The sequence below is a fragment of the Serinus canaria genome, chromosome 2 (genome assembly GCF_022539315.1).
Source record: "Serinus canaria isolate serCan28SL12 chromosome 2, serCan2020, whole genome shotgun sequence".
Taxonomy (NCBI): domain Eukaryota; kingdom Metazoa; phylum Chordata; class Aves; order Passeriformes; family Fringillidae; genus Serinus; species Serinus canaria.
In genome coordinates, this window is record NC_066315.1 from 57,934,597 (window position 1) to 57,955,096 (window position 20,500).

Consider the following 20,500-nt stretch of genomic DNA (forward strand, 5'->3'; position numbering starts at 1 on the left):
CCTTTCCTGAGCTCCATGGATTTCATACTCACCAGATGGGTTAATGCACAGCAGCAAACAGCTGATGTATTTGTATGCATGCCCACCTGCATGGATTCCCTCAAATATCAGTATGGGCTCTTGTCCTGGCAAATAGCCCTGCCTGGGCTGCCTGGGTGCTGGCTAGACCAGCTTGAAGGTTGCTAGTTAATTACAGTCCTGCACATCAGCTGTGCAGGGTTGGAGAAATGCAAATCTTCTTGCCCAGCCTAGCAGCTGGTGCCCAGGCACACAGACCTTACAGCCTGTGACTCCTACTCCAGTTGCTGGTGCTGAGAGACCCTTACTCTGTTTTCCTCATCCCCTTTTCTCTGCTGTAGCTGGTATGTGTAAGCTGTGACCATGAAGCCTGTGATCCATGGTCTTATTTCAGTAGCTGAAGCAGAGCCACTCATTTGATCCAGTTGCTGGCACCAGGGTTTCCTTTACTTTTTGTAAGACTACAGTTGCTGACCCAGAATTCATTTACAGAATGACCACTGTATAGCTCCAGATACGTGTTACCACCTGCAGACATGCTCCTAGGACCTGTAGTTCCCCTGCCAGCTACTGATGTTGAGCACTTCCTTCTCTCTAGTTTCAGCTTCATCCCTTGTGCTGCTGCAGTTGCTAGACCTGAATAGACTGATGCCTGCCTCCAGCTGCTGACACACAGTTCTTAGAGAGCACGTGCACATAGGCTTGAATGAGATTGCACAGGATAGTTAGGATTTAGGGAAATAGGATATACTGGTGAGCGTGTGCAGACTGGCAACCTTTTATGCAGCAGGCCCTTTTGCTACTCTTTTCTATCTGTTGCTGCACTTCTGTTCCCTTTGTCCTGGACATTGCTTGATAAGCATTGAGTAGTTGCACAGGCCTTCCTTCAATATCCTCAATCCTCATAGAGTTCTTCTTTCCCACGTATTAGCGGTCACAAGGTCCAGACTGCACCTCTATAAAGTTATGCCTGGAGTTTCTTAATAGCCTGTCAATGAAGAACTGGAGACTTCTGGTCTATGTCACTGTCTCAGTTGTGCCTTTTCTACCGGGTTTATAGCTCTAGTTTATTGTTTCACATTTTACTTATTCCCCCTATTTCTCTGCTTGTTTCTCTGTTTGCTTATCCCTTTACATTGAATTGTCTCTGATTGGATAATCTTAATGAAGCAGATTTTTCTTTTATCTCCTTTTCCCCAAAAATACATTATTTTGTATTTGAGCTGATCAGTAGTACTAAATTTTTTCTACTCTTAAGTGTTTATGATTTTTTTTTTCCACACAGGTATATGGCTCCTGAAGTCCTAGATGATTCCATAAATATGAAACATTTTGAGTCATTCAAACGAGCAGACATCTATGCAATGGGATTAGTGTTTTGGGAAATAGCTCGGCGGTGTTCAATTGGTGGTACGTGGCAATCTTTATAAAATGGGACATATTAAGGAGCTATAAGGAACTTAAACTTCTTCAGGTTCTGAAAACAGTTTGCTCAAAAAACAGTGCAAAGTAATGGCCAGTTGATTTCAGACTTTCTAATTGTTAATCCTGTAAATGATAACTGATCTATTCAATCTCTTTCTAGATTGACAGATCATACTTATTGAAGAAAATAAAAAAGATTTTTTTTCTCAAATATTTACATAGAGGGGAGAAAAGGGTAAAATTTAATACTCTTGTGAGCAAGAGGCAAATACCACAAGACCCTAGCTATAATGTGTTCAGATAAATCTATATATTATTTAAAATAAAGCATGCTGTTATAAATTGTGTGCTCTGAAGAAGCATATTTTTAGTATAGCATGTGAAAGATTTTATGTAGCTTTATATCTCTTCCAATTTTATAAATTTTAGATCTTTGAAGGGTAATGTAAACACTCCTAAGGTGTGGTTAAGGATTTTTGTTTATTTATTTGTCAGTTGTGTTGTAACTTCTAAAAATGAAAACCAAAAACTGGTAGGGTACTGATAAGGAACACAGTAAAAAGTGAAGAATATGTAATCCAGTGTTAGCTAAAATAAAGCTATTTTCAACCTGTTACAGGAATCCACGAAGATTACCAGTTGCCATACTATGACCTCGTTCCTTCAGACCCTTCTGTTGAAGAAATGAGGAAAGTTGTGTGTGAACAGAAGTTAAGGCCCAATATTCCAAACAGATGGCAGAGCTGTGAGGTATTAACTAACCTGGCTAAAGCTGCTTTAATGGACACTAGAGCTTTTAGTGATTTCAGTGGCTTAAAAATCATGCTTATTGTTGAAGGGAGAAGAGCTGCTTTTAGAACTTAATTAATTTCATTCTAATCATTATGGTTTCATTAAATCATTGTTCCTTGGTTATACATAAGTATTTAAATGTAGTTTCTTGGAAGTTAATAGCTAACTCTGCATGGAGGATTCTAGGATCCCTTCCTGTGAAGTATAGATGATGCTATTTTAAATTACAGCTAGTCTGAATTACATTATGCGGGAAGCATCATTGTAAATAAATTGTACTGTGGCTGGCTGGGATTGAGCCAGCATCCTTCATAGGCTGCACGGTGCTGTGTTTTGGGTTTGTGACCAAAGCAGTCTGATAGCACACTGATGGTTGCTGAACAGTGCTTGCATTGGCGTTCTCCGCTTCAAGGCATTCTCCGTTTCTCAAGTAGGTTAGGGGTGGACAAGAGCATGAGAGGGAGCAGAGCCATGACAGCTGACCCAAACTGGTCAGATGGAATATTCCATAGCATTGCTCTGTCACAACCAGTGACTCACAGCTTGGGCAACAGCTTCAGTGGGCTGCAGGAACAGTGAGGTACTGGTAAGGATGAGGTGCTTTGGATAGAGGAGGGAACCTGGGTTATGGCCGATGTGGAATGAATGCATGGCTAAGAGTTGGGCAAGAGTGCACAGGAAGGAGAGAAGGGTGGCAAATGCATCAACAAACTGTGAGGCAGGTAGTTATCAGGATTGAAATGACTAAGGTAAGACAGCTTTCAGGGCACTTTGGAGCTGTTACTTTATTTCATCTGCCATTTTTGTTATTTGCTTTGTTACAAATAACATGTAGAACGACTCAGATTTCAAAGAATGGCTGTCTGAAGGATAAAAAGACTTAAAAATTTTTAGAATCCTTGCAGAGCTTCAGTTTGAGGAAGATAGCTCATGAACTTAATTGCTATGCATTGAAGTAACTCCTTAACTGCAAGTACAATTAAAAAGAGTGTATTTTTGTCTGATGTGAAAATTCAAAAAACAGTTACAGATAAGCTAATAATTTTTCATTAAAATGTTATTTTCATGGGCCAAAAGTCTGCTGAAAAATACCAGGTTTGCTCTACAGCATTTAGAGAGTTTTACTTTTCTGTAAATAAAGTAAGTTTTTTGGTTTGTTTGTTTTTTTTTAAACAGTACACTCTCCTGTGCACCTGTAGTAATAGTAATGGACTTCAGAAATGCCTGAAGAGTCTAAAGCAGAGCAGCAGTTACCTGGGGTACACTGGAACAGCAGTGCATCTAATGACTTGTGTTTCCTTTGCAGGCATTGCGAGTGATGGCAAAAATTATGCGGGAATGCTGGTATGCCAACGGAGCCGCTCGGCTGACAGCTTTGCGCATTAAGAAAACATTATCACAACTTAGTCAACAGGAGGGGATCAAGATGTAATCCTGGATTTGCTACCGAAGAACACTGTAAAAATCCCTATCTGCACCAGAGTGGCGTGTTAAGAAGGTTAATTGTTCTACCTCACTGGGGGAACAGAAGGATATTGCTGCCTTTAGTACTTCATAGGAACGTCACTTATTAGGATTTTTGTGGATGTGCTAAACAGTTGTGTTGGGTCTTTCTGTGCACTATGAACCTCTTTCCCAGGTTATTTACAGAACATCATGTACTCTAGTTTGATTAATCTATAATTTTTTCATTTGGGAAGTTGATAGCTGGTCTTAGCTAATTAACTGTGCTAAAAGTAGGAGGTCACTTCTAAAACGAAACTGGTTCGCTATATTGTTCTACAGTGCATTGATGGCTCTTAAAGCAACTTTATTCCTGCCTGGTACATTGACTACTCTGAACCACTGTCTCGATTCCTTGATTCAGATTGTGAATGTACTATTGGAGTATACCTTGCTAGCTATTAAGGTAGTGCATCTTTTGGACTCTTACCTTGACTTACAAATTGACCTCATTCAGTTGTGGGAACATAACTTATGCAACTATACTTTATACGTGATTACTGGGTTTTTTCCACTTTTTCAGAACATTACATTGCCTTCAAAATAGATTGTATTACACCAGTAAGTGCCACTTTTGAGTCTTTTAATGCAAAATAGTAGGGATGTACAAAGCCTATGGTACTTTTGGTTTCAAAAATACAAGTTAAAAGTTGTTCCTTTGCCTAGCTAAGTGCTAAATCTCATTCATTGCAACAGTGAGTACATAATTGATAAAATATCTTCAATTTTACCAAAATCTGACTCTTGAAACCACTGTGGGAGTTTTCAATAGTGTAAGCTAGTAAATTCACTGTCATATTTTGTAATTGTCAAGTTATGAGTCATAATTATGTAGGAGATTTTTTTTTATCAAGTGGTACTTCTAAAATTCTTGAAGTACCTATCTACTTCAGAAGAGTAGCAAGAAAATTAAAATGCTAAGAGATTTTGCTTCATTAAATAAGTATGAAAAGCATATTTTGTGTGCAGTTCTGCCGAGTCTTAAGGCTCAAAGAACAATATTTGCGATTACACAATGATTAAATGCACCTGTCATTAGAGAAAAGTTATTTGGGCTTTTGTACTAGACAGTTAAAAGCTGCTTATAAGTTTTGTGTGCATGTATGTTGTGTGTGCCTCATACACAAAGTGGTGAGCTAGAGAAGGTGGTGAGCTGCAGGTTTTTGGATACAAATATCAGAGGATTCCAGCAATCCTCTTCATTGTTAGAAGAACAAAGTTTATGGTAACTTGTGTTGTCATAAGAACACAGAAGAATATGCATGGTTTTAGTCAAGATTTCCCTGAGTTTTTAAGAGCATCATAATATTTTCACAAGCTTGTTTAGAAATTAAATTGCTTCCTGCCCAAATGTACAACAAAAACTTGCTGTTACCAGGATATTTTTATAATTGCAATTTTTGCAAGAGTCTGGTTGACCTTTGGTTTCATTAATGTCCAAAACAGTCAATATTTCAGTATGTAAATGTGCCTGGTAATTAATATGCTGCCTAACCTGCCAGTCTTTAGAACACATCAGTACCCATCTCATTACACAACACACATGGCAAGCTTTAACTTAGCTTCCTGTTCATCCCTTGGCATAGAGCCCACAGACAGTTTGTTACCAAGAGGGTGGTGGCAGTGGCAGGGTGGTTGCTGGCAGCAGCACAGTCGAGCTTCTGTGCCATGGTGATGTGTGGCAGCTAAAGCAGGAAGAGGCATGAGGCCCAGGAAGAGGCTACATGGGTGACACAAGCCTTACCTAAGAAAAGCCTTAACCTTTCATTTTTGTTTATTTCTTTATTCTTACTGCTTGCTTGGAGATGAGTTTAAACTATGTCAGAATTACAGACCTTCAGAGGTCAAACTGCAAATAATGAAATGCTTTTGTCAACAACAAAATGGATGAGTTTATTCATACTGGAAGACCGTATCCAGGAGAAGAGGGAAAAATAAGAGAAGTTCTTAGAAACCAATTAGGCTTAAACATACATACAGCTGTCACACTTATGTTTGGCATTATCTGACAAGTGAGGCTTATGTGCCTCAGGCCTCTGTCAATCAAAGCCTGATAAAAAATTACTTTATGTAGGTATTTTAAATAAAATATGCCTTTGTGCACCACAGTTTTTCAATTAACTGTTAAAAAAAATTTCATATAACATAACTCCCAAGCCTCTCTTCTTGGCAGCCTCTCTAGCAAGTTCTATGTATCTGTACAGATACTTTAAAAAAACAGGTCATCATGAAAATAGGTCAGGGTCTCCATCTAATTTCAAAGGCTTCCTATTTAGTAATTCAACTTTTTTGTTTTGTGACTTTGTTACATTTCAAGTTTTCATAGGTGTCCTGGGGTCCTTACCATAGATACAAATGGTACAGCTCCTACTTCAGAAATACCAGGCTCCTGGCATGCCTCAGATCTCTATAGTAATTTTGGTAGTAACAGGACTGTTTACAGTTTATAATTAAATAATTTTTAGTGGCTCTGTTAGCACCCAGAAAACCTTATCAGCAAAACATTTGATTTCCTAAAATATACAGGACAGTTCTGTTGCATTTTAAAGAGGATGTACAGCGGCTGAACAGCCTCATGGCACGCAGATGATTCTGTCAACAATATACCTGTGTGTTATATTTTATCAACTACCTGCAAATCTTCACTCTCCTGCATTGCTCTTACTTTGTTCGAGATTTAGCTTTGTAATGGAAGTTTGCAAAAACAAAGCACAGAAGGATGCTTGACGCTGTGTATGACCTAAGGAACAGTATTTTAGAACAACCTTGTAATTCCTATTGGGCTGCAGAACAGGAAAATTCTGAGTAGAGCTATATGTATCCTCAGTTCTGACACCACAACTTCAAGCTTTGTTCTTCTTTTCCATTATATGAACTGAACACCTTTTACAAAGGCTGTGTCTGTATATATTATGTAACTTTAAATGTTACCTGTGTAAGATCATATCTTATATATATGGACACAGGTACACATAAGTATTTTTTAAATTAAGATTGTAGTATCACCAGATCTGCTCTTGGAAATCCAGGGGGACCAAAATATTTTAGCATTCAAAATATTAATTTTGTATCATTTCAAGTATATACCAAAACAGTTTCTGATTAATACTGATGCAAATGTTTATTGTAAATATTACATACATTATACATTCACTTAAGTTTTGTGGATTTTATCAACTTTACATTTTAGTAGCATTGAAGCCTCAGTTTGGTTTACAGACTTGTGACCAGATGGATATGGACATGGAGAACAAGGAGCATTGGAAATAGTCTGATGCTGAAAAGCCTGAAATGTCATTTTTGAAATGCTGGAAATTCTTCAGGGACCTTCCAACCTTAAAAGCTGGAATTCTGGGATGTTTCTCAAGCAGACTCTCCAAGTATGACACACTGTCACTCTCCTATGGTTCTGCTTGTAATCCTAAGAAAGACTTTGTATATAAGTAAAGATGGTATAGACTGTCTGGGGACATGAAGGTGTCAAATGAAGAGGCTATTTTATTTTTTCAGTAATAGCTCTGAGTGTGATTGCCATCAATTTCACCTTTTAGTTAGTTCCTTGTTATACTGTGCCATTGAAATGATTGCAAGGTATTAATCATTTCGTGTTTAAAAAACAAGCAAACAAAAAAATCCCTTCACCATATCCGTTGCTTTAAACTCAAATTACCTCTTAAAAGACCAAGGTACATTTACCTCATGTGTATATAATGTTTAATATTTTTCAGAATGTTCTCCAGGTTTGCAGTTACATGTTTCTAGAAATATGGGTATTACTAAATTTACAACTTCAGTGGTACTAAGTGTATTATCTGGTGCCCCAAAACACTTTATTTTCTGTATTTTATTGTATTAGCAAGTTTGCTGCTTTGTCACTGTAGCACCTGCCCTTACATAGCTATGTGGATACTGCCTTGTAAATTTTACTTTTTGGATGATTTGAGGATCCTGTACAGATGAGTGTCACTTTTTTAAACCTTACCAAATTGTGCATTTCCCTTACATTTCTGAAAATATGTATTGTATTTGTAGAGTATACATTTCAATGGATTGTAAATAGGACAGTAGAAGAGTGGATGCTTATGTTAAGTGCTAACACTACAGTAGAGAGATTAAAGCAGTGAAAATAAATAACTTTTTTCAAAATGCACGAGTTGTCTTTCAGAACAAGAAGTTACAGGTAGATACAGGTTTGTGTGCAATGTTCCTACATGCTAATATGTGTGTTGATTGTGTATTCCTTTCCTCAGAAGGAATTTCTTCTAATACAAAAATGCTAAAAAGATTTGCTACTGCTGAGGCAATCCACCTCATCATCTGTGCTATGTACATAATGCTAAAGTGCCTGCTCTTCCTTGCCTCCTACAGTAATGTTGGTATAAGAACATTGCTGGTGTCTCTCATTTCCTGGACAAAATTAGTAATGACAAATTGTTCCCTCTCTACATTTATATTTGCATAAAAATAACATTTAGTTTATTTTAGTCTATTTAGGCAGCTCAGCACCTCAGTGCATCCCATAACTGAAAGTAAAATCTGCTTGTGTTGGAGTATTTTTGTGCAAAACTCAGTTTCAAGCTGGTGTTACATTTCTGAAGGAAAGTACATATTTAGATACAACAAAAATAGGACATCTTGCCCTCATATAAGTTTAGGTTCATCCTTCAGTTTTGACTCAGACAGAATTACCAAAAATTACTACTTTCAGCAAACTTTCTCCGTAATGGGAAGCCATAAGGTGTCGACAGAAAGCCTATGGCTACATCAAAATACTGCATTCCTTTCAAATGCTTTTACAAGAGCTATGATTATTTTGGTGAGAACACATCCCTCTCCCATGAGTGGCTAAAACTTTGCTACCCCTGGAAGCAACCAAAACTCATTAAAAGCCTGAATCCCTCTACTGCATTTACTAGTAGAGGAAATGGGTGGCCTGGAACTAACGTAGCAATGTTGCTGTCTACCAAACTTAGTTTTCATGAAGTAGTTTTCTCTGTTTCATGCTTTGAGTGCCTAAGCCTAACAACTGAAAATTCAAAAACTGCAAACCATTACCACAAGTAACTTAAATGTGAGGATGTGTTAGGATTGTTTTAGAGGAGACCCTGAATTTGGGAGATCTGTGTTCTGGTTTGGATTGCAAGTCAGCATAAAGAGTGGCAGACTTTCAGCTGGCTGTTTTGCACAGTATAATTATTTTTATTTTTAAAGTGTGGGACTTTTGAAAGAAATTGTTTTTAATACCTACTGCAGCCAAAGCATACTTTCTGTAGGTGCAGCATAACTAAGAGTATATAAACAAACCACTTTATGCAGTCCCAAGCAAGTACTGCAAATTTCCATCTGTCAGTTTTTGTGACATTGGTAACTGATGCACAGTGATGTTCCCTGTAATTGTAGTATAGCATAAGAGTGGTCCTGGTAGAAATAGATTCCTTTTAAATAGGAATCAGAAATTCCAAATCTCTCACTCAGTGCTCTTACTAGCTTTTTTTTATCTATCCAGCTAAGCCATAATGTTTTAACTGGAACTAAGAGTGTTCATTGTTTTGCTGAGGAAGGGTAACTGGAATCTCACGCTCCAAACCCCCTTACCAACATGATGGGCTGCTGGGGTTTTGAGTCTCATAGTTCTGTCTTGGAGTGGCTGGAGTTGTTCCCAGGTCTTCTAGGCTGGAAAAATAAAAGAAACGTTGGCATAGCATTTCCTTTGTCAACTTGCAAATAAAATCCAGTAGTGCTCGAGAAACCCACACCCTTAAGTCTTCCTCAGAGTTTCTTGAAAATAAGATTTAAATTTCCAGTCTCTGAAGTGAATTGGTACCTGAAATCATTACCTCTCTTGAGAAGAAAAAAAAAAAGCCAAAGCAAACCATACTCATAGGTTCCTATGCAAGATTACAATGTTTATTGGTATGAAAAGATTTACCACTAGAGACGAAGAGTCTGTATCCTCTCACTGTGTTTCTAATTAGCTCAGTTAGGAAAATGAGAAGAGTTCTCCCACCTGCCAGTAGCAGAAAAAATGTGTAAGCAGTTGAAGAATCAGGCATGTGATACTCAACTTTATAGAATATCAAATATATTTATGTAGATTTTTTAAAGGAGGAGTGAAGAAGATAGGAATATGCCTTTAAATCTAAGCAGGATGCAGGAGTTGTGGGATGTACAGTGAAGGAAAAAAGTACAGTACAGGGAAAGGGAGAGGTTTAGGTGACCTGGGGAGGAGTGAGCATGGGAAAAGAGAGGAATAAAGAGATAAAAAGAGTGGGTCGTATATAAATAGCAGACCAATCAGTGTGCCAGTTTGTCTGTGCCCAGCACAGCCTCTTCCTTTATTTTTAAACCCCTTCCTGCCTGAGGAACTCAGTTCTGGGCCTGTAGGGATGTCTGTGCACGGCAGCTGGAGCCAGACCACAGCAGGGAGGTCCTGTGGGTCTGTGAAAAGCAATGGGAAAGACCAGTGTGAGCAAACTGGAGTGTCAGCAGCAGGAGTTTGGCCACAGGTCACGGGTGCCCGCGTGTCCGTGGTGCCAGTGACTGGAGTGTGGATCTGGGCACCAGCTGCTGGAGTGGGACTGAGCCCCAGCACCGGAGCCAGCAAGACTGGGATTGGGGCAGCTCCTTGTGGGGTGTCTGTGCCCCTGAACACGTGGGGTCCTTAGTGTTGGCTGTTCTGACCTATCCTGATGTTCTGGTGTCTCTGCATTACCTGCTAATGTGGACAAGCAGTTACTTGTTTTCCATGAGGATTTGTGGCCCAATGCACTGGCCCAGTCCTGAGATTGCTTGCCTGGCTCTTGTAGCTTGGGCAACAGAAACTTGTACATCCAGAACTGGGCGTCACTCTTTTGATTCTTGACATTGGTCATCAACCCACAGGGAATAGGAAACATCTACTTTATTGCAGTATTAAATTAAGTATCTAAAAACCTAAAAAGCAAAGGCAATAAGTAACAGTCTTAAGAAGAGGTGTAGAACAAGAGTTGGTGATAAATTCCAAGATGACTATATTGTAATAGCTTATCTATTGCTCTGGACTATTACTAATTTGCATTAATGAAATTTTCCCATTTCCTTCTATGCTATGGGAAACACGTGTGTGTAGTCCCACTGTTCAGACTCTTAATTAGTACAGGAATGGGGTAAAGAATGGCAAGAATTCTGTGATACTATAGTTGCTGTCTAATTCTTAGGTGTTTCCAAAGAGCAGAATCAAGCTGTGCTTTCTTTCGTTATTGCCCTCCTGTGGCTTGGACTCTGACCTACACCTCCTTCCATGAAGAGAGTTTTGTTGCTATTACCAGGAGGGTCAGTGAGATTCAGTTCTGAACCTCTCTGGACAATTCTTCATGGCAGCAAGCTACCTTTTTCTTACCTTTGTTCAGGAAACCATTCTGCCTATGCTTTTTTTTCACAAAGATAACTCTTTCCCACGCTAGATGACAGAAGGCTTTAAATTTTTGTATTGTGAGATCTGAGCCCTTGCAGAGATCCTCATTTCCATCTATCCAAGTCTGAAAGTCCATGGACTGTTGGTCCCTTCACTGCAATAATATTGTCAAATTACTAATTTCCATTTCTTGCAAAGGCTCCTTGTGCTGAGGCTCTCATGACTGCAGGCATGCAGCCTCCTAAGCCTCATATCATTGCTGGTAGAGCAGGTAAGCACGGCCCTTTCTCAAAACCGTTGGAAGAGTATTGAACTTCTCCCTCTCTGGAGACACTCAAAACCCACCTGGACACATTCCTGTGTAACCTGCTCTAGGTGACCCTGCCTTGGCAGGGGGCTTGGACTAGGACATCTTCAGAGGTCCCTTTCAACCCTAACAATTCTGTGATTCTGTGAACTTCAAGAAGAAGAAGGGAATATTGCAAAGAAAAACATATTGCAACTTTTTTAACTTCTTCAGGCTGTGTTATCAGTATGTGCAGTATGCTCACAGCCTCTCCCCTAAAGTCCATCTCTTCTGGTTCTTCAATTAAGAGGATGCTTGAGAAGGAGAGGTGGATGGTTTGCTGCCTTTACTGTTGTTGCAATTGCAGGAGGCTTGAAGTACAACACTGAGGAAACTCATATGGTAAAATTTACCTGAGAGGTTGCATACAGATAATCTCAGTGTAAATGTACAAACAGGTAAGCCATTTTAAAGAACAGTTCCAGGAAAGTAACTTCTCTGTTGATCATTCTGCTAGTCTGTGAGTTCTAGCTCAAAAGCAATGGTTAAGTTCTCAATGATGTCTTCCTTCAAAATGATGTGTTGCTGCAGCCATTTTTGCAGTTTCATGTAGCCAGATGTTTTGTTGCCTCCTCTTCCAATGATGTTGCATTCAGCTGCTGAAAATATTTTTTAATTGTTTTAAAAAAAATTTATGCTAAGGCAGTATGTTTGATATCCTTTAAATTAAGAACAGATGTTTTCTTTAGACCATTTGAAACCTGGATGAAGTTAAAGAAACTTATTTAATATGTGGTTCAACTGATAAATGTTTAGATATCACTGTTTTTCACATCATGCCGCTCATTTGTAGAAACTGAATCACAGCTTGGGTTTTTTTTTTTATCCAGTGGATCATCTCTGTTAGGAAGAATTATCTTGGGATTTCTGTGTTGCACTTTCTGTGAATTTCGTGTTGTAAAATGAAATTCACAGAAAAAGACAATTCCAGCACTCATCTTGCTGACTTGCTTACTTCACCCTTCTGTTTTAGCTAATGCAAAATTCTGCCTGCTGTCATGTGTTCTGAGTCACTGGCACTCAGTTCTCCCTGTATCCCCACAGTTCCATTCCCTACTCCATGACGGAAAGCCACTTGTAAAGCTGGAGGCAGTTGATTTGGTATAGGTGATTTGAAAAGGTTTTTTTTCTCTGAAATTTCCCAAGGTTTTCTTGTTTTTTGTCAGCCTGGCTATTTACTGGAGACTTTACTGAGAAATTTTACCCAGCAGTGGGTCTCCCGTTCCTTGAAGTCCTACCACGATTGTGGATGAAGGGAGAAGAATTCTCACAGACCTCTCTTGGCATGAGCTCCCCAACTTGTGCACCCCTGCACACAGAATACTTCACACGTGGTTGTTTTGCTTTTGCTTTGTCCCCTTACTCCTCCAGATTTACAGGCTGAAACATCTCTGTTGTGTGCTTGAAGTTTGAAGTCTGTATCTCTATTGATACAGACTGTGACTCCAGTATCCTGAATGTTCAAAGCCTCTGCAAGATTTTTACACAGTTAGGCAGTTCTAAAGTGTACAGTAAAATACAGCAAACTGTAATGCTCTATTTCTTCTGTATCATTTTCTGTTCAAAATAAGTTGTGATTGCAAGATCCATGGGGTGACTTACAGAAGTAGACCTCTGTATTGTTTATGATACCATCCTGGAAAATATCTGAACTCAAGCTGGATAAAATTCCTTTAATGAAATTGCTTCGGTGGAAAAGGAAGGAGAGAGAAGACTAAAGATCATTCGGTGTTAGCTGAGGTGAAAGGATCATTCCCATGTTATCCTTGTTTTAACTGTAAAAAGATAGAAAGCTGTTCTGGTTGGAATTCTTTAAATCTGTGCTTTAAAGAATTCTTTGTTTACAACAGTCTTTAGAAAAACCAAAAAAAAAGAGGTAAAAATAGAATCAAATCAAAAGACCAATGATGTCACTTTGAAGCTCGTCAGCTTCAATATATACCAACATGTTTCCTTCAGTGTCCATCTGTTAGACATGATTACTAAGGCAGCTACACCCTGGGATAAATATAAAACTTATGAGAAATTCTAATATTTATAGACCTGGGTTGGTTTAAATTTCTCATTTAGAGGTTCATACAGTCCTGGGTTATGACAATTCTTACACATAGTGACCGAGCTCCTGAAGATTCATATTTGACCAGGAAGTAAAGAGATTTAGAAGAAATTTGAAAATTTTTTTTCTGCACTCCTGAAGGTTTTAGTTGCAGCCACATGCCTTATCTAAGTGATACCGGAAAAATTAGCTGGTCTGCTCAAGGCAAAGACATACTTCTGCAAGAGCAGTGGTGTTTAAGGAGCTTCCAAAACTCGCTCTGTGTGACTGATTCCTGAGGCAAAACTGCTCTGGCAGGGGTCTGCTCACTGAGGGGGCCATGTGTTTTCATGCAGTTGTTGTTCCTTAAAGTCTTGAGCGCAATTGGAGGTGATGCACATAAGCCAAAGTTCAGGAAGGTGTCATCTCTCCAGTGACTTGTTAACTGTGTCTGTCTAAGCTGGAGTGCAGGAACTTTATAAATTATTACAGATGTTTTACTTATGAGTGACTGATGAGGGTATGAATCAATCCCTCAAATACGGACCTGTGTGCTTTTTCTGGCTCCCTGTCAGCCTCTTTCAAACTATCTCCCTAGATGAATCCTGACATTTGGAAAGTAGGAACTACAAGTTCCTATGTGACTGTAGGCCTGAAAAAGGTGGTCAGGCTGAAGGGACATTGCTCATCTCTGTTTTCACAAAGTTTTCTCAGACTTTGCAGGATTGATGGAAGAAAACAAAGCTGATTCTTAAGGAAAGATTTTCATGTTCTCAAAGAAATGCATTGTAAAATTTCCTAAAAAGCAAGGGAGGTTTATCTGAAGTCAGAGGTGATCACAGACAAGATAAGATATGTGATAGTTTTCCATCACTTGGTGTTGTTTAGGCACAATTTAATGTGGATTGATGGCTTTTTACCTGGTCAAGTACCTCCACTCGAGTAGACAAATATGCATGTATTCACAGGTGAGACAGTGAAACACACACCCTGAGAAAAAGACTCATCTCTCTTCTTCCTTAAGGAAGGCTTAGGAAGCTAAAAATAGAGAGAAAATCGTAATAGCAAGGAACATAAGACAGGTATTTTTAAAGGTCTAATAAAGAAATGGCTGTGCAAACACACGAACACGATCTGATGCAATACAAATTCAAAAGACATGGATATGACAAATCAAGGATGAAAATTCAAGGCTAAGAAAGTGAGAAAGAAAGAAACAAAGCTGTATCACTACAGTTCTCATGCCATCTGTGCCTACGAGGAGGTGCTAGACAGAATTTTGCTGACACATCCTATTTTGAAAGCAATGTCAAAGATAACACAAGCAGTGCATTGTCTGTACTGTAATTTTTGGTCTTTCATACAGAAAATCAACCCAGAATCAGTTTGGTTTTGTATGGGCTTTGAACTGCAGCAACAAAACCACATGAAAGCATGGCTTGTTGTAATCTGGACAGTTGGAACACGGAGATACGGAGAAAGTTCAGCTCTCCAGTACAGAAGAGTAACACGATAGCCATTGAAGGAGAGCATGCTCCATGCCTGGGAGGAAAGCCACAACTCTTTTTATATATCAGACATCCACAAAGGACATAGAAGAAGCTGGAAGAGACTGATGTGGTAGATTACGTTTCTGCTGTGAATGGGGGGGAAAAGTTATCCCAGATTATTCCTTTCTGCAAAAGGCATCTTGCTGATGGCTTATGGGAGCCAGAAAAAGCAGTGAGCTTTGGCATCCTGGTCTGTGACTTCTTCCCTTGCTTTGACAGTAAACTACAGATAACTTTATCTTGTAGCAGTAATGCTGGGCAGTTTTAACCTTTCTGTCTTCAGACACAGTCCATGTTTTAGCCTCCCACTGCACGCCCTGATTAGCCCTGTAGTTACTCGGGAAAGGACCACATTAATTCATGTGGGACAAATGCACAGTGAAAGCATGGCCAAGTAGTGGATCAGGGAATGTGAGGACCTCGCTGTAGATAGGACAAAGATTTGCTGCAGTCAGGAAAATTCCAGCATTGTTAATGATTCCAGACTGCCCACTGCAACATCTGTGTGTTCCTGGCTGGAAAAAGTGGGTTTCCATTTGGGTACATTTTTGGGCATGCACGATCTTATCATGGCTGCAATTAGCAAAGCTACACTTGGATCTCTTGGGAAGGGGAAGCTTGTTCTGCCAGGAGGTCTCTCACTACTGGTGTTTTCCCTGGGTTTACAGCACAGTCCTCTCCTGTCTTGTTCCAGGAGTCCAGTGGAAAAATGGTGTCCGGGACTGCATTCTCCATAAGTCAGGTTGTTGCATTTTGTTATGGCTGTCACCATAATTGGAAGAACAGTGAAAAGCCCCTATTTTCAGGTACAGGTGTTTTAATTTCTATTATTCTTGTTAACGCAATTAATACACAAACTAATAAATATGAAACTACTTTCCATATGTTTGTTGTGTAATTACAAACCTGTCTGGATACAGCAAGTATTTTGGCATGGCTGCCATATGATTTGTTGTCTTCATGCTCTCGAGGCTTTTCAGTATTTCAATTCTGGTTTTATTACAACTAGATCTAAATGGGATATTTCCTTGCCAAAAAATCCCCTTATCTACAAAGACACAGTACCACTCTGTGCAGGTGATAACAAGCATTCATTTCTTGTAAAATATTTTTATTAGTCTCAGTCTAGTTCTTTATTGCACTTTACAAGCTTGAAGTTTGGCATCTCCCACACTTGGTTTTGTGTGTGTCTTATTTGCTGATAAATTAAAAAGCTTATAGAGAAGAAGAACAAATCAAGAAATCGGGTTGGTAATGCCTTTATTCTCCTGGCTGCAATACCTGGAATTTTCTGTCAATGTACATAGTAAAAGACTGGCACAATTTACATTTTCTTCTTTGACTGCCACGTTCAGGCAACGTTTATTTGTTGGCTCTGTCCTCATTTTTTTCTGTTTCCTTAGTTTCAAAGGCATGAGCTTGACAGTCACGTAGGTAGATTCTTCCAGGTACCTGGAAGAAAGAAGACAGGCTGCTGTGTAATGATATCTGTCTGTCTCCATTTTATGTGGCTGCTTCATGGTAAGCTGCAACCAAAGGCAATTAGTTTCTTTGCAATAAATCCTCCAGCTTCTAAAACTTCAATACCTCTATGGAGCTGGAGGAAATTTAAGTTAGGTGAAGTAAAAGCAGGTGTGGAAATGGACCAAATGTTTTCTTCTATTTTTGTGTGTGATACAATACAATCCACTACTGATACTTTTCTTATTTGTCATAAGCCCTATTGTAGCATTGCTAATTCTGTCACTTTTGGCTGTCAAAGCCTGTCACAAAATGGATCAAACTCAAATGCATCAATTATATGTACACATTAATGCTGAACATCTAAAATAAGGTATTTCTTTTCTAAATATTGCATTTAATACTCACTGCAAAATCTAGTTGATTTTTGGAAAATAAATTTTCTTAATACTGAGAGGGAAGGAGAGGGCAAGTTTAAGAGCTTCTAGTCAAGAATTTTTAAAGGCTGCTCTTTATTTCAATGATTTCTTTGTTTTAACTGGGGGAAAAATATCTCCCCCCACATTTAGGAATTGTAGGATTGTTCTTGCACCTCAGGAAGTGGCTCAGCACTGCTATTTTTACTGCAAAATGCTAGTAGATGTAGGTAGGTTGAGAGTTAATCATGTCTTACAGCAAAAATGTAAAAGCATCAAATCAAAACACTTTGTCAAAACTTACATTATACTTCTGAAGCATTCACACCTGAATTTATAAATTTTACAAACCTTGTTACGTGAGATCATTCTGAGTATCAAATTGATACTTTGCTCTGCTGAAAGGAAGGTTGGATTTGGTGGTTCCTCAGCTGTTTTTAGTGATCTGCCTGTGTATGGTACCAGAACAGCCATGCCAGTACACACTTGTATGCAGCTGTAGTTGGAGTCAGCATGGCTTGGGCTGGAAGGAACCCTAAGGATCACCTTGTTCCAGGCCCTGCCATGGGCAGGGACACCTTGCACTAGACCAGGTTGCTCAGAGCCCCACCCAGCCTGGCCTTGAACCCTTCCAGGGATGGAGCATCCTGCACAAGCTTCTCTGGACAACCTGTGCCAGTGCCTCACCACCCTCACAGGAAGTATTTTCTTCCCAATACCTGAACTTAACCTTTTCTCTTTCACTTTAAAGCCATCTCCCCCTTGTCCTGTCGCTACATGCCCTTCTAAAAAGTCCCTTTCCAGGGTGGGACTCTCCTGCAGGCTCCCTTCAGGTAATGGAAGGTGCTGTAAGGTCTCCTGTCCTTCAGACTGCCTGCATCTCTACCACAGATGATGTACAATTGCAATTCAGTATTAGAAGCCATCTCAGTTTCTCAAGTCATCTTCAATTTTCAAGTATTTAGTAGCACATTGTTGTCAGCAGACTAGAAGGCATTACTGAATAATTGTGTGATTGAGTTATTTTACTTAATTCATGGAAGTAGAAGGTGGCTCTAGTGTGAGTGATACTGTGCTTTACACAGAATGAAAGAGTTTTTCTGTTGGACTTTCAGGTTCTTTGCTTGCTTTTCTCAATAACAAACACCACATTTCATTTCTTAATCCTTATGAGTCAGTTTAGGGAACCACTCAACTCTATGAGCTTCCTGTTCAGACCTATGAAAATTATATTTCCTGCAACTTCAATTAATTATTCTGTTGCAATTGAATTAAATATTTTAGATAAGATCAGCACTGTTGGAAGAAAGAGAATGAGAAAAAGCAGTTGCCAGCTCTACTTTCCATACTGAAGATCAAAGACACCAGATAGCAATAAATCTTTTAACTGAGAGTGGAACTATCCCTCTTAGGAGTCTTATTCTTCCCCAAAACTAAAAATTTTCGCTTTAGGCATCAGAGGGACATTGTTTCTTAAGAACTGAACAGCAGTGGATTTGTTTACAAAACCCGTCGCAATTCTGCAGCCAAGTGATCTACTGTCCAGAGCACTCACTTTAAAATCCTGACAATATCTCCTGCCTTTAATCTTGTTAAAAATGCTTTAAAAATGTAGACAATAGTAACCAAAGCCCTTAAATATCTACTTAAAATGTGCCCGGGCCTGAAAAGAAATAGATGTCATCATTAAACACTTTTTTTCCTTTTATTTTTCTTTTTTTAAGAAGAGGCCACAATGCAGAAGCTGAAAAGCTCGGTGGCAAGTGAAGAATGTTGCTGTGAGATTCTTTTCTACAAGAGATCCAAAAATTCATAATTTAAAGAAGTTGATATTTTTAGTGCCATACTACTCCAACATGAGTGTATCCTGGTATTATTAGTTCCAAGTTAAAAGGGCTGATTTTTCAGATATTTATCTCTTAATGAGAAAATCTTAGTCATGTCCTTTTAAGGTTCTTTCGAGGGGGGAAAGGGAGTTAAATTGTACTTCATTTTTATTCAGGTTTATAATTCACTTGATATTTTTGATAGAGAAAAAACTTTTGAAGTATCTGAATTATATGGCTTTGAAACATTTTTTTCTTACATGCCTGTAACTTTTCAGACAGTTATCTCTGGTTTTGCTTGCTGTTGCTTAAGGAGAGGTTAGAAAAGAACATGTGATATGATACAGAAGCTTTTAATTTCCTGTTTTCAAATTAAAACAACAAACATTCAGGTTACCTTATATGTTATGGAACTGGCAAAGAGTGCCCATTACAAATCTGTCTAACATTATTTACATTGTTTATTCACTTAAATCCTAATCAAACCAAATTGTATTAAATAAGTTGTGCTGGTTTTGTCTGGGATAGAGGTCATTTTCTTCACAGTGGCTGGTGTGTGGCTGTTTTGGATTTGTGCTGAGCATAGGTTTGATAATTTAGAGATGTTTTTATTATTGCTGAGCAGGACTTGCACAGAGACAAGGCCTTTTCTGTTTCCATACTGCCACTGACAAGGAGTGTGGGGGTGCTTGGGAAGAGACCCAGCCAGGACAGGTGAAGTGACCCCAGCTGACCAGAGGGATATTCCAGACCACACCACATCATGGTCAGTAAATAGAGTGGAGGGAGGAATGAGGAAGGGGGGACATCTGGAGTGATGGTGCTTGTATTCCCAACTTGTTACATGTGATGGAGCCCTGCTCTCCTGGGGATGGCTGAACACCTGCCTGCCCATGGGAAGCACTGAATCAATTCCTTGTTTTGCTTTGTTTGCGCACATGGCTTTTGGTTTTCCTGGTAAACGGTCTTCATTTTAACCCATGAGTTTTCCAGTTTTTACCCTTCCAAGTCTCTCCCAGTTCTGCTGGAAGGACAGTGAGAAAGTGGCTGCGTAGGGCATGGGTGCTGGCTGGGGCTAAACCAAGGGAGTTGCTGAAACAGAAAAGTGCTCTTTACAACAACACCAGGGAGGAACTGATTTCATAGAATACAACTCTTACTGATCAGTGAGTTCATAGTCATTGGCAGAAAAAAAGATCATTTGACAAGGAACAAGGAATGTGCTTTGATTTTTTTTTCTTTCTTATAACAAATACAGGGATTAGTTAGTAGCTCTACTGATAGATTTTCCAATCCACCCCTGCTGTATCAAATTATTTTCAAATGCAAGCATAGTAACACAAGTTAATGATAAGAATTTCCTTTTTCTTTTAGGTTTCATTGCATCAGACATGACATCAAGAAACTTCAGTAGAAATTCAGCCTTACTACTATGAAACTGAGTCACTGTTTAACTGCATGCAGTTGATAATTTCTAACTGTTTAATTTTTTTACTTTTTGTTGCAAGTGGTCTTGTCTATCCACATATTAAATGGTTTGCACCAGAGGGTAAATGGGCAACAGCACATAGGCACTAAAAGATAAAAATATCTTCCTTAATTGTGCCACTGCATTTCTCACCTCAGTAAGGAATGTTCATGGTTTGAAAAATAATACTTTTAATGACAAATTCTGAATTAAAAATAACCTGTTCTTCTTGAAGTTCATAAATCTGCTGTGAGGAATATGTAGCAT

At 39.0% G+C, this 20,500-nt stretch overlaps 1 protein-coding gene across 4 annotated transcripts in view; it reads left to right on the forward strand.

Annotated features, from left to right (window-relative positions):
• Window positions 1-20,259, forward strand: part of TGFBR1 (transforming growth factor beta receptor 1) — a 47,633-nt gene extending 27,374 nt beyond the window's left edge. For 2 of the 4 annotated variants that reach the window (XM_030226834.2, XM_009093878.4), the window contains exons 7-9: window positions 1,304-1,428; window positions 2,063-2,193; window positions 3,542-7,886. In XM_030226834.2, coding sequence (XP_030082694.1) covers window positions 1,304-1,428; window positions 2,063-2,193; window positions 3,542-3,667 — 382 coding nt within the window. In that variant the 3' untranslated portion in view covers window positions 3,668-7,886. Of the gene's footprint in view, window positions 1-1,303; window positions 1,429-2,062; window positions 2,194-3,541; window positions 7,887-15,756; window positions 15,869-19,390 lie in introns of those variants that run through there. The other 2 variants (XR_007776842.1, XR_003944681.2) reach the window with 2 other exon arrangements.
• Window positions 20,260-20,500: the final 241 nt, after the last annotated feature.